Here is a 13434-nt window from a genome sequence, read left to right as displayed (position 1 = left end):
ACATGGCCCGCAATCGCCATACAGCAATTCTGCAAAAATTGATATATCTATAATATATAGACGGTTATAGAAGTTTTTTCAAAAGACGCTGAAATTGGTTTTGCAGAAATTTAGAATAATAAAGGGTATTTCTAACATGCAGGCATGCAACCCTATTCTAGTATTATCCCCAAATGCAATTATTAACCCCAAAAAAGCATGATATGGGACCTTTAACTTGCTGTTGAAGGCTGGAGGGTAATGGTCCATGTCTCCCAGGTACCAGAGGGAGTGGACGGAGCTGGTTGGCTGGCTGCAGTCGGCCCTGGAGCGGCTTGACTTCTGGAACACCCAGGCGGTGCTGGTACCCCAAGAGCTGGAGAGCGTCAGGGACCACCTGGGCGCCTTCCTGGTGAGTTCCCCTCCGTCATGTCACGTCACGTCAGGTTATGTCATAGGTCCTTTATCATACGTATCACGTCATCTCATGTCAGACGTGACAGAAAGGGGGTATGAGTGAGTGACGTGTGTGTTGGTTCACCTGATCATCCATCTGCTAATGCTAATTGTTGTCTTTTGAAACAAGTTGGTAAACAATGTGTTCAGCTACCCAAATGAGCTCAGTAAACAACCCTGTTGAACGTCTACCACAAGGCCCAAGCGTCCCCCCTGCCTTGCGTCCCGCCCTCTGACCCTTCCGACCTGTCTCCTTATCCCTCCCACCCGTCCACCCATCCCGCCGCAGGAGTTCTCCAAGGAGGTGGAGGGCAGGGCCTCTCTGAAGAGCTCGGTGGTCGTCGAGGGCAACCAGCTGCTGCGGCTGAAGAAGGTGGACACCGCGGCGCTGCGGTCGGACCTGGCGCGTGTCGACGCGCAGTGGGCGGAGCTGCTCACGCGCATCCCCGTGGTGCAGGAGAAGCTGCACCAGGTACCCCCCCCCCCCCTACCACATGCACGCGGCCACGCAGCCCGGACAGCGGCAGGCTTCTAATTAGATTAGCAGGATGATCTGCTCCTAGAACGGGTGTGTTGTGTTGTTTGTCTCTCGCCACCACGCTGGACGCCTGATCCAGCCGGGTGCGGTGGTTTCCTGCTCAGTCACCACGGTTGTCGTCCGTGCTCAGATCCAGATGGAGAAGCTGGCGTCCCGGCACGCCATCTCCGAGCTGGTCAACTGGATGTCGCTGATGGAGAGCGTCATCGAGGAGGACGAGGAGAACTTCAAGAGCGCCGTGGGCTTCACGGTTGTCCAGGACTACCTGCAGAAGTACAAGGTAGGAGGGCCGCTCTGAGTCTGGGGACGCCAGGATCCACCCTGACCCCACCGTGACCTGAGCATTTACTTACTGCAGAGGTTCTAGTTTGGAGCTTTGTATCGGGGCTGGTGGTCTGTGAGTCCTTCAGAGTAGATGTGTTGATCAGGTTGAACGGCGAGATGCCCTTGCTCCAGGGCTCCTGGGAAGATGTTTGATCAGGGGTTTGAAAATCTGCTACTTCTCCTCATTTCGAGGCTTCAAAGTAGATGTTTGAATGGATGGCTTGACGATGAGCCACTTCTTCAGAGTAATGCTTCGAATAAGGGGTGTTTGGTGGTCGACTACCTCCCCTTGTTCCACCTCTGTAAAGTAACGTTTGATCAGGGGGGTTTGACGATCGACCACCTAGTTCCCCGTCTTCACAGTTAAGTTCAGGTAAGAGGGGTTGACGATGGGCTACCTCCCCTAGGTCTGCATCATCTGGGTAATGTATTGACCGGGGGGGGTTTGACGGTGGGCTCCCTCCCCTAGTCCTGACCAGCGGGGTGCCTCTCCCATGCTGCAGGGCTTCCGGGTGGACGTGAGCTGCAAGCAGCTGACGGTGGACTTCGTCAACCAGTCCATGCTGCAGAGCGGAGGGCAGGACGCCGAGAGCAAGCGCAGCGACAAGACCGACTTCGCCGAGCGCCTTGGCGCCATGAACCGACGCTGGCAGATCCTGCAGGGACGCATCACTGAGAGGGTGAGAGGGCTGTTGCCGTGTTGTTTTTTATTTCTTGATATCCTTTGGTGGTGTAATTGGGAGAGCGCGATTTGAAAGAAAAACATACAAATTGCAGCTGTTCGAATTCAAATTTCTAATAATCATAATCTCTGATGCCAGACAGTGGGGTGCAGACAGAGGCGTGGTGGCGATGTGCATTTCATATGTATGACATTTCGTATTTTTAAAACCTTGTGGTTGTCGGTGCTGTGCTTTCAGATCCAGTTCCTGGAGAGCCTGCTGGAGATGTGGCAGGAGTATGAGAGCAGTGTCCAGGCTCTCAAGTCCTGGATGCTCTCCCAGGAGGAGAGACTCAAGAGAAAGCACCGCATCGAGGACCTGACCTCGGTGCAGAACGCCCTGAAAGACTGCCAGGTAAGGCCTAGCCACACCCCCTTCTTGTAGCCACACCCCCTTCCTGTACCACGGGCACCACGGCCACACGTCGTAGCTGGAGGTCCAAACAGGAAGCAGTTCTGCCATAGGAACCAACAGCGTCTGTGGTGAAACGTGTTGACATCGGTTACAATTGCTCTGTTTGGTATTGGCTGAAAAAGAGTCCGGTCAGGTAGCTTGACGAGGAGGCACTCATTTCAACCAATCAGAAACGGCCAACATCACCATGCCTCCCCCCAGATGGTGCTGTAAATGAGGGTTCAGTTAGCAACCCGATAACACCCTCTTTAATCTCCTGTCGTATTCTTCAACCACGCTGTTTTCTGCTGGTAGTGAGAGGAGGGTGGCGTCCTCACACCTGTGATGGTGTGCTGTCTCCCCTTCAGGAGATGGAGGAGCTGCTGAAGGAGAAGGAGAGGGACCTGGAGCGGGTGGAGGAACAGGGCTGTGCCCTCGTCCAGAACAAGACAGATGAAGCCTGCGCTATCGTCATGGAGACCCTCCAGGGTGTCAATCACACCTGGGCCAACCTGGACCACTTGGTAAGTCTCTCTCTCCCTCTCCTTCACGCTCTCACACACTCTCGCTCCCTCGCACTTTCTCTCTCATTCTCTCGCTCTGTGTCTCTCTTTTTTTCTTTTTTATGTAATCTGTAATGTTCCATGGGAACGTCTGTATCTTCAGTTAACCTCTATGTATATTATGTCTGATATCCATTTTAGATCCAACATTTTTGGCAGTGAGATCTACCAGCTGAAATTCAGTTGAATTCAAATGAGTTTGCGGTCTGATCGGATAGTTCAACATCTATGTGTATGTCACGTTATATGGTATCCTTTATCCATTCCTGGTATCTTTCCTACCTCCACGCGGTCAGATCGGTCAGCTGAAGATCAGCCTGCGCTCGGTGCTGGACCAGTGGAGCGCGTACAAGCGGGCGTCGGAGGAGATCAACGGCCACCTGATGGAGGGACGCTACTCCGTGTCCCGCTTCCGCCTGCTGACTGGCTCGCTGGAGGCCGTGGAGCTCCAGGCCCAGAGCCTCCAGGTGGGTCAGGGTCGGGGGGAGAGGAGGGGCCGTGGACGGCTCCAGGCCCAGAGCCTCCAGGTGGGTCAGGGTCGGGGGGAGAGGAGGGGCCGTAGACGGCTCCAGGCCCAGAGCCTCCAGGTGGGTCAGGGTCGGGAGGAGAGGAGGGGCCGTAGACGGCTCCAGGCCCAGAGCCTCCAGGTGGGTCAGGGTCGGGGGGAGAGGAGGGGCCGTAGACGGCTCCAGGCCCAGAGCCTCCAGGTGGGTCAGGGTCGGGGGGAGAGGAGGGGCCGTAGACGGCTCATGCACAAAGGATCCTGAGCCGGCTGGTGTATAAAGAGGGATGGGACCACGCTCTGAAGAAGTTTGATTCAATGTTTACAAATGTTTGGTTGGACAAAGGACATCCGTTTTTATCTCCTGCTTCCCATCATGCACCGATCTCCTTGGCGTTGTCAACGTCCACCTGCTGCTGTGTTTTGTAGGAGGGTTTGTTGCCTCGTGGAATCACGCTTGGGGCTGTACCGTTATTAGTTGGGAAGTTGGTAAACTAGCGACTGTTATGTGTTGTGAGCTGTGTGTGTGTGTTAGCATATATCAATGTAATGAGGTCTATGATTTTATAAACTGTGTGTTGAAGTTCAAGTTTATTTATAAAGGGCCATCAAATCCAAACCAGGATATTTTTGGAAGCTAAAAATGCCTACACAGTCAGTCAAATGCAGTGACACAATAAAAACAGGTGCATACACAGACAAATGCATACAACAAAGCCTTAAATGCCGTAAGCAAAACTATGTTTAAAGTCTATTTTTAAAAACACCTGCTGACTCAAGTTGTGTGTGTGTATGTTTGTGTGTGTGTGTGTGTGCGCGTGTCTGTGTGTGTGTGTGTTTGTGCGTGCGTGTGTGTGCGTGTGTGTGTGTAGAATCTACAGGGAGAGCTGGAGAAGCAGGAGAGCAGTGTGCGGCGGTTCGGGGCGGCGACCCACCAGCTGCTGAGGGAGTGCCACCCATCGGTGTCCGAGTCCCTGAACCTCGCCCTGAAGGACGTCAACAGCAGGTCAGCTAACATCAGCCCCTACCTTCACCATAGGGAGCTATCCCTCGTAGCCTAGCATGGCGCAATGGCCTGAGCAACAATGAAGTGGAATTTCTTTATGTGGAGATATTTTCTTATGGAAACAAAAACAATGTTTTGAAAGTGAGAATTGTAGCTTTAGAGACTGTTATGTTGCAAACAGTTACAATCTGTCAAAGGGGAAGGATGACTCGTGGTTAAGGTGGTTGACTCCCACCAAAAGGTTCTGGGCTCCATCCCAATATCTACAGTCTACCTGTAAGCATCTCTTTATGAGCGATAAACCTGGAAGCACAACGCTACACAGCAGACATCAGGTATCCTCTGAGCGCTGTGTGAACACCAGCACAAGGCCTCACGCTATGTGGCTCCTGTGTGCGGACCCTCCAGGTGGACCGGCCTGCTGGAGGAGATCTCGGAGCGCCAGCGGAGCAGCAAGGCCCTGCTGCAGCTGTGGCAGCGGCACAAGGAGCTGCAGGAGCAGAGCGCCGCCAGCGTGCTGCGGCAGGAGGAGCGCGCCGAGCAGCTGCTGAAGGCCGCCTGCAGCAAGGACATGGCCGACCACGAGGTGTCCGACTGGAGCCACGAGTGCAGCGTGAGTCCCTCACCGGCAGCGTCATCCATGCGTCAAAAAAGTCTGTGTGTTTGTTCAAATTGTGGCGTGGTTTGTGTCTGACTTTTATTTCTTTCCGACATTCATTTTATTTCCGACATTCATTGTGATGCTTAAGGTGTGTGTGTGTGTGTGTGTGTGTGTGTGTGTGTGTGTGTGTGTGTGTGTGTGTGTGTGTGTGTGTGTGTGTGTGTGTGTGTGTGTGTGTGTGTGCCTGTTTGTTTATTACTGTATGGCGCAGAACAATTTTCCACAAAAAATAATATAAATATCTTATTTCTTATGTGTGTCTCACTTATTAATGAATGTCTTGTGGTGTAATTTGTGTGTGTGCATTTGTGCCTTGGTAACACTGATGTCTGTGCAATGTGTGTGTGAGTCTGTCTTTCTTTCTGTCCGGGTCATTATGCACCATGTCCGCTTCATGTAAACCAGAGCAAAAAAACGTAACAAACTCCATTTCCCATAATCCTGTGGTTCTCTCTCGGCGGCGTGGCAGGAGCTGCTGCGGTCGCAGGCCCCGGTGCAGGCCTGTCTCCAGGTGCTGCAGGAGCTGGGGGTGCAGCTGAAGCAGCAGGTGGACACCTCGGCCGCGGCCGCCGTCCAGACGGACCACCTGTCCCTCTGCCAGCGCCTGGCGGCCGTGGAGCAGGCCCTCAGCAGACAGCTCACCGCCCTGCAGGTCAGGAGGAGCCGGGCTGTTGACCACCGTTAGGATCTGGGACTAAACCAGGGTTCAATGATTTGTTCTGGAAGAGTTAAAGCGAATTTAAAAAATAATATTGTTGACCAGTTGATCCAATATTTAATAAAAATGTGCATTTATTTGAACTGGATGCCTAACATTGTACCAAGTTAATTAGTGGAGGTGGTCCATGATAGGAAAAAATGTAAACAAAAACATTTCAATTTGTAACTTTAAAACCCATATTTAGCCATACTATGAAGAGCAGTCATGTCATAAGCGTATGTTGATGTTGTTGTGGTTGTTGGTTGCAGACTGGCGTGCAGGACTACGAGAAATTCAACAGCCAGCTGGACGCTCTGGCCCGCTGGATCTCTGAACCCGAGGACGTCCTGCGGGCCCAGGACCCCAACGGCTCCTCGGACCTGTGCTTAATACAGGACCGCATGGAGCAGCTCAAGGTACGTCTGCTTGGCCTCTCGCTGCGTGTCCGTCTGTCTGTGTGGGGTTTGTCCGTCTTGTGTGTCGTGTCTGTCTGTCCTGTCTATCAGCCTGTTCCTCCTGTCTCTCTGTCTCTGTGTCTCTCTGTCCATCCGTATCTCTTTGTCTTGTTGAGCCTTATGCAATCTGTGGCCCTCCACCTCCCAGTCCGTACTCCGTACACACTAGAATAGTTTATACTGGCGCAGTGTTTGGCGGTAACCACGGCGACTCCCCACAGAGAATGATGCTGAAGTTCAGCAGCATGGCTCCCGAGCTGGAGCGCGTCAACGAGCTGGGCTACCGGCTGCCCCTCAACGACACCGAGATCAAACGCATGCAGAACCTCAACCGTAGCTGGGCCTCCTCGTCCTCACAGACCACCGAGAGATTCAGGTACACACACACACACACACGCGCACACACACACACACACGCACGCACGCACGCACGCACGCACGCACGCACGCACGCACGCACGCACGCACGCACGCACGCACGCACGCACGCACGCACGCACACACACACACACACACACACACACACACACACACACACACACACACACACACACACACACACACACACACACACACACACAAACACACACAACCTAAGAGGGTTGGGGATCGAACCCAGTAGCTTTTGACATGGAGTCAATCCCCTTTGGCTCCTCGGTTATCCTACCCCTGACTTCAAGCAGACTGAAAGTATAAAAATATCTATAAATATATAGAACAATTATAAATGATAATAATTTCAACATTAGTTGGGAAAAAAAACGGTATTTTTTTATCTTTCTCCGTCCTCCCTGCAGCAAACTGCAGTCCTTCCTGCTGCAGCAGCAGACCTTCCTGGAGAAGTGTGAGACGTGGATGGAGTTCCTGGTGCAGACGGAGGAGAGCCTGGCCGTGGAGATCTCTGGGAACTACCCCAGCCTGGTGGAGCAGCAGAAGGCCCACGAGGTGTTTGTTAATCCCTACCTCCAGATCCCTGCGCTGCTTTCACAGCTCTTTCTGATTGGCTTACATTTTCATTTAATTCCAATTAATTTCATTCAAACGTTCATACTAGAGCTGTCAAGCGATTAAAATATTTAATCGTGATTAATCGCATTAATGTCATAGTTAACTCTAATTAATCGTGATTAATCACAAATTATTTTTCTATGCTAAATATCCCTTGATTTTTTTGTCCCATAATTCTTCTCATTTTAATTCTCTTATTAACATGGTGAAGTGCATCGGCTTGCCTTGTGCAAATGATTTTGTATTGATAACAACATTGGCATATACACTGATCAAAACAGGACGATACAAAAAAAGAGCCTATAGTGCAATTAAACGACTGCTTTGAACAAATGTCATTTGAACATAGCAGTCAGGCTACTGCTTCTTTGTTTTGAGCCAAAGAAAAAAAAAAAAAAAAATGTTTTTTTTTTTTTTGATAAAATAATTGCGTTAATCGCGCGATAAAATTTTTAACGCCGTTAAATTTGGCTTGCGTTAACGCCGTTAATAACGCGTTTAACTGACAGCTCTAGTTCATACATGTATCTTAAAGTCCTTTCAAGTGGCTGAGGGTAGAAGGCTTTGCTAAATGAATGAATACCACCATGTTGCGGTGAGGGTTACTCTGATTGTGCCCCTGTATATAACACATGTCGCCGGTGTCCAGTTGTTCCAGGCAGAGATGTTCAGCAGGCAGCAGATCCTCCATTCCATCATCAGCGACGGCCAGAGGATGCTGGAACAAGGCCAGGTGGACGACAGGTAACGGAGACACCAACACGCTACCGTCGCGCCTCTCCAGCTCCTCGTCTCAAGTGTTTGGTGATAAAAGCGTCTACTAAACGCCCTCAATATAAATGTAGACGTGTCGATGTCATAATTTAACCCGCCGCGCCGTCCGGCCCGCAGGGACGAGTTCAACCTGAAGCTGGCGCTGCTCAGCAACCAGTGGCAGGGCGTGGTGCGGCGCGCCCAGCAGAGGCGGGGCATCATCGACGGCCTGATCCGCCAGTGGCAGCGCTACCGCGACATGGCCGAGAAGCTGCGCCGGTGGCTGCTGGAGATGGCGCCCCCCGCCAGCCCGCTGTGCCCCGGGACCACGGTGCCGCTGCAGCAGGCACGCGCCCTGCTGGACGCCACCCTGGTACGTGTGTGTGTCTCTGTGTGTATCTGTTTGTATCTCTATCTATCTGTGTGTATCTCTATCTATCTGTATGTATCTCTATCTATCTGTATGTGTCTCTATCTGTGTGTATCTCTATCTATCTGTGTGTATCTCTATCTATCTGTATGTATCTCTATCTGTGTGTATCTCTATCTATCTGTGTGTATCTCTGTTTGTGTATCTCTCTGTGTGTGTGTCTCTATCTATCTGTGTGTATCTCTATGTGTGTATCTCTATCTATCTGTGTGTATCTCTATATGTGTATCTCTATATGTGTATCTCTATGTGTGTATCTCTATCTATCTGTGTGTATCTCTATATGTGTATCTCTATGTGTGTATCTCTATCTATCTGTGTGTATCTCTATATGTGTATCTCTATCTATCTGTGTGTGTCTCTATGTGTGTATCACAATGTGTGTACTTCTTTGTTCCTGTGTGTTTCTCTATGTGTGTATCTATCTGTGTGTATCTATCTCTGTGTATCTATGTTTGTATCTCTATATGTACCTGTGTGTATCTCTATGCGTGTATCTCTACCTGTGTGTATCTCTATGTACCTGTGTGTACCTCTATGTGTGTACCTCTATGTGTGAACCTCTATGTCCCTACCTCTACTCTATGTGTGTACCTCTATGTGTGTATCTCTGTGTCCCTGTGTGTATCTCTAGTTCCCTGTGTGTACCTCTATGTGTGTACCTCTATGTCCCTGTGTGTACCTCTATGTGTGGACCTCTATGTCCCTGTGTGTACCTCTATGTGTGTACCTCTATGTGTGTATCTCTATGTCCCTGTGTGTACCTCTATGTGTGTATCTCTATGTATCTGTGTGTTTCTCTATGTGTGTATCTCTATGTGTGTACCTCTGTGTCCCTGCGTTCACCCTCCGCCCTCCCCCCAGCTGAAGGAGAAGGTGCTGCAGCGGCAGCAGGGCAGCTACATCCTGACGGTGGAGGCGGGCCGCCAGCTGCTGCTGTCGGCAGACAGCCGGGCGGAGGGGGCGCTGCAGGAGGAGCTCAGCCTCATCCAGGACGGCTGGAGGCATGCCAACGCCTCCCTGGACGCCCACAAGAGGGAGCTCTCCACCCTGCTGAAGGTACGGCTTACAGTGGGCTGGCGGTGAGCCGGGGCCCCAAATCAGTACAAGATTCGGCCCTTTAAAGTCGTAAAGGCGCCTTTATTCAACATAAAGACGAACGGAACAAAACGATCTCCCTGAGCCTTGGAGGACTCTCCGGATGTGTCCCTCTGGGCGGAATCACGTCCCTCGTATTCCTGTGTCTCTCGGCCTTGAGGACTGGTCCCTCCACACGTGAACCATGAGAGCCGGTCTCCCCTACTCGGGAACCGGGAGAGCCTTGGATCCAGGGAATGGTTCCTGGAGGTTGATCCCGGACGCTCGTTTCTTCCAGCGGCTCTCTCGATGACCTAGGGAAAGTGGCCCTCTGTGTGGAAACCCGTCCCTATTAGTGTTCCTTGATCTCCGACCAACGAGCACGGCTCTCTGGACACTCTTGTCTAGAGAGCCGTGCTCTGGTCTTTCTCACACGAGAACCACGAGAGCCCGTCTCTCACACACGAGCACCGAGAGCTGCTCAGGTACTCCACATCCCGCATCCAGGGGCGCTGTGCCAGAGCCTGGTGGCAACAGTGTAAAGAAAAGCTTTAAAGTATCAATCAGACATTTAGGGATTCCATTACTCGTGTTGATGCCGTAAAAAATCTTTTAAAATACTGTGATTGGATCAAATTCTGTTCTAAAGAGGGCAGGAGATCCCAACAGGCCATGTTGCAAAGACAGGCCCATCATGGCCTCATGGAGCACTTCATAGCATCTGGACTGCATCATAAAATCTTTTGGGGGCTTTTCCCTTTCAGGCTAATAGATGATAACGAGAGCCAAAGTAACGGCAAATCCCACTCAATCAGTTTGAACCAAATGCCAAGACTGAGAGCAGCGGGCCGATATTAATACATAATTAATATTACAGAATACATTTAATATTGACCAAATAGTTGACTCAAAATGGGACAGTACACTTTTTTCAGTACCATGTGTCACCAGAGGTGGGGCTGTCCCTGTGGTTAAGTTTTACTCTTTAGTTCTTTAACCCATCAGTTAGACTGTAGGAAGTGAGTTAGCTCCCAGTTTGTGTCGGTACTGTACTGAGACGGCGGTGTGTGTGTTTCTGTCATACAGGACTGGGAGCGTTGTGAGCGCGGTATCGGAGGATCTCTGGAGAAGCTGAGAGCCTTCAAGCGGCAGCTGTCCCAACCGCTGCCCGACCTTCATGAGGACCTGCAGGGGGAGCAGATGCGCTGCAAGGTAAATTCAAACCAATCGTCTCCCACTCCCTGGTCTGCCCACAAATTATGTCCAAATTATGTACAATCCATCCATGATTGGTTGGATTGTACCCCCTAGTACAATCCAACCAATCATGTCCAACCTCCTAGTACAATCCCACCAATCATGTCCAACCTCCTAGTACAATCCCACCAATCATGTCCAACCCCCTAGTACAATCCCACCAATCATGTCCAACCTCCTAGTACAATCCCACCAATCATGTCCAACTTCTTAGTACTCGATAATATTTGACAAAAAGCCACTAAGGGATCCCCATTGTGACATAGTACACAAACACAATCTATTAACTTTTGAAAATGACTATTATTTTCAAATCTATGTACAGTGTGTGTCTTAAAGGCTTTGCTCCCGCCTGTTTGCGCAAGTTTGTCTGTTAATGTGGCTCTGTAAAGTCCACTAGAATAGCTTCCATACATAACTGCACTGTACCCGCTATTCATCATTTGGGCTGGCAGCCTTCCCTGTTAAAACTGTTTCACAATGGAACACTATTCCAGAGAATATTTAAAAAATGGTGGTTTGTTTGCTGGCTTTAAAGCTAATCTAAAGATCACTTAAACCTCTCCCAACAATGCACCCACTAACTTTGTTAGTGAACATCATTACTATTATCTCCCCATGGGGCTGACAAGGTGTGTATGCGTATGGGGGTTGTGTGCTGTGCATGTCGCCACACCCTCTGATCATGTAGAGTGTGTGTATGTGTGTTGTACAATCTTACATATCATCTCCCGAACTGCAAACAAATCCTCACTGTAACCATGGTTATTTTCGAGGTCATTGATAGAATCGCGTGGTTCCCTCATGAGATATTTTTAGGTTGTTGTGATACTGAAGGTTAACTGCTTCTCTGTGGCCATTTAGCATTACAGTTGGCCTCTTTACATGGTGGGTTAACTTTGCTCTGAGTCATTTGTCATGCTGAATCATCAAACGGCAGGATAAAGAATTCACAAGGCGTCTCAAGCGCCTAAACTAAGTTAGTGGCCTGGTGACTTTAAAACATCAGACTCATGCCGCTTTTAACCTAATTTGACCCTCTTTGGCAGGCTTTGAGTGTCAGGGTCTAACCTGATGTCATGGCCTTTACAGAGATAGTGCTGCCTGCCTTTCTTGCTAATCTCCGAGTTAGGGAAAAGTCTTGCTTGGATCTGTAGGCAGCAATTTTAACACTTTGATTTCATTCATGTATGTATGATGTATTTAAGTAACTTGTTAGTCCCTTGCAAAAGTAAAGTATTGTAAATCATCTCCCCTTTCTTCTCGGCACACTATATGCTATGATGTTGATATGTAACTCGAATACAAAGCTTTCTTGCAGTTGTTTTTGTCCCTTCAGCCTCTTAACCAAATATCAAAAGCCCTAGCCCCATACAGTTTATTCAAATGTATGCTGGTTCTGTCATCTTAACCAATCTACCCGTCCACAAGACAACACTAGCAAAGGTCAGCCTCCAAAGCCTGCTTTTAAAAGTCCTTCACAGATCAGCTTTGCTCTAACCCTGTGTCACAGGAGCTGGAGAGCCGGTTTGCGGGCTGGACCGACGACCTGGCCCACCTGAGCCTGCTCCGGGAGTCTCTGTCCTGCTACATCGGCCCCGAGGACCTCTCCGTCCTCCAGGAACGCATCGAGCTGCTCCAGAGGCAGTGGGAGGAGATCTGCCACCAGGTAAACCACATAGTGCAACCCGATTCTAGTAGACAAGAATACAGTACAGAATAACCCTGTACTGTAGACTAGAATACAGTACAACCCGGTACTGAATACTAGAGTACAGTATAACCCTGTACTGTAGACTAGAATACCGTATAACCCTGTACTGTAGAATACAGTATAACCCTGTACTGTAGACTAGAATACAGTACAACACGGTACTGTAGACTAGAGTGCAGTATAACCCGGTACTGTAGACTAGAGTACAGTATAACCCTGTAATGTAGAATACAGTATAACCCTGTACTGTAGACTAGAATACAGTACAACCCGGTACTGTAGACTAGAGTGCAGTATAACCCTGAAATGTAGACTAGAGTACAGTATATACCTGTACTGTAGACTAATACATTACAACCCTGTACTGTAGAATACAGTATAACCCTGTACTGTAGACTAGACTACAGTACAACCCTGTACCATAGTCTAGAATACAGTATAACTCTGTACTGTAGAATACAGTACAACCCTGTACCATAGAGTAGAATAGAGTGCAGCCCTGTACTTTAGAATACAATACAACCCTGTACTATAGAGTAGAATCAAGCAGTAGAATAGAGTAGAAGCCTGTACCATAGAGTAGAATAGAATGCAGCCCTGTACTTTAGAATACAATGCAACCCTGTACTATAGGTAGAATCAAGCAGTAGAATTGAGTAGAAGCCTGTACCATAGAGTAGAATACAGTAGGGCCCTGTACCACAGAGAATAATACAGTAGGAAACTGTGGCTTGTGTTTGGGGGATGGCTGGTTTAAGCATTCCCGCCCGGCCCCACGGTCTAATCACTCTGGCCATGGGAGGCTGTTTGAACCCTCCATCATCCACACACACTCCAAAACCCCTTACACAGTATAACCAGTGCAATACGGTACAGTACAGTACAACATAGTACAT

The 13434-nt window shown here is 49.5% G+C and overlaps 1 protein-coding gene across 6 annotated transcripts in view; it reads left to right on the top strand.

The window, feature by feature from the left end:
* The window catches only part of syne1b (spectrin repeat containing, nuclear envelope 1b), a 135130-nt gene that overhangs the window by 96952 nt on the left and 24744 nt on the right, over positions 1-13434 (top strand). For 5 of the 6 annotated variants that reach the window (XM_030357043.1, XM_030357045.1, XM_030357044.1 and 2 more), the window contains 18 exons: positions 259-391; positions 725-907; positions 1104-1253; positions 1801-1977; positions 2218-2373; positions 2781-2936; positions 3272-3442; positions 4350-4483; positions 4892-5096; positions 5614-5796; positions 6114-6260; positions 6521-6675; positions 7097-7244; positions 7957-8051; positions 8199-8433; positions 9355-9549; positions 10654-10779; positions 12338-12493. In XM_030357043.1, coding sequence (XP_030212903.1) covers positions 259-391; positions 725-907; positions 1104-1253; positions 1801-1977; positions 2218-2373; positions 2781-2936; positions 3272-3442; positions 4350-4483; positions 4892-5096; positions 5614-5796; positions 6114-6260; positions 6521-6675; positions 7097-7244; positions 7957-8051; positions 8199-8433; positions 9355-9549; positions 10654-10779; positions 12338-12493 — 2905 coding nt within the window. Of the gene's footprint in view, positions 1-258; positions 392-724; positions 908-1103; positions 1254-1800; positions 1978-2217; positions 2374-2780; positions 2937-3271; positions 3443-3618; positions 3683-4349; positions 4484-4891; positions 5097-5613; positions 5797-6113; positions 6261-6520; positions 6676-7096; positions 7245-7956; positions 8052-8198; positions 8434-9354; positions 9550-10653; positions 10780-12337; positions 12494-13434 lie in introns of those variants that run through there. The other variant, XM_030357048.1, reaches the window with a different exon arrangement.

This window comes from Gadus morhua, chromosome 5 (genome assembly GCF_902167405.1).
Source record: "Gadus morhua chromosome 5, gadMor3.0, whole genome shotgun sequence".
Taxonomy (NCBI): domain Eukaryota; kingdom Metazoa; phylum Chordata; class Actinopteri; order Gadiformes; family Gadidae; genus Gadus; species Gadus morhua.
The sequence above is the reverse complement of the archived record's forward strand: the minus strand, read 5'-3'. Positions and strand labels throughout refer to the sequence as shown.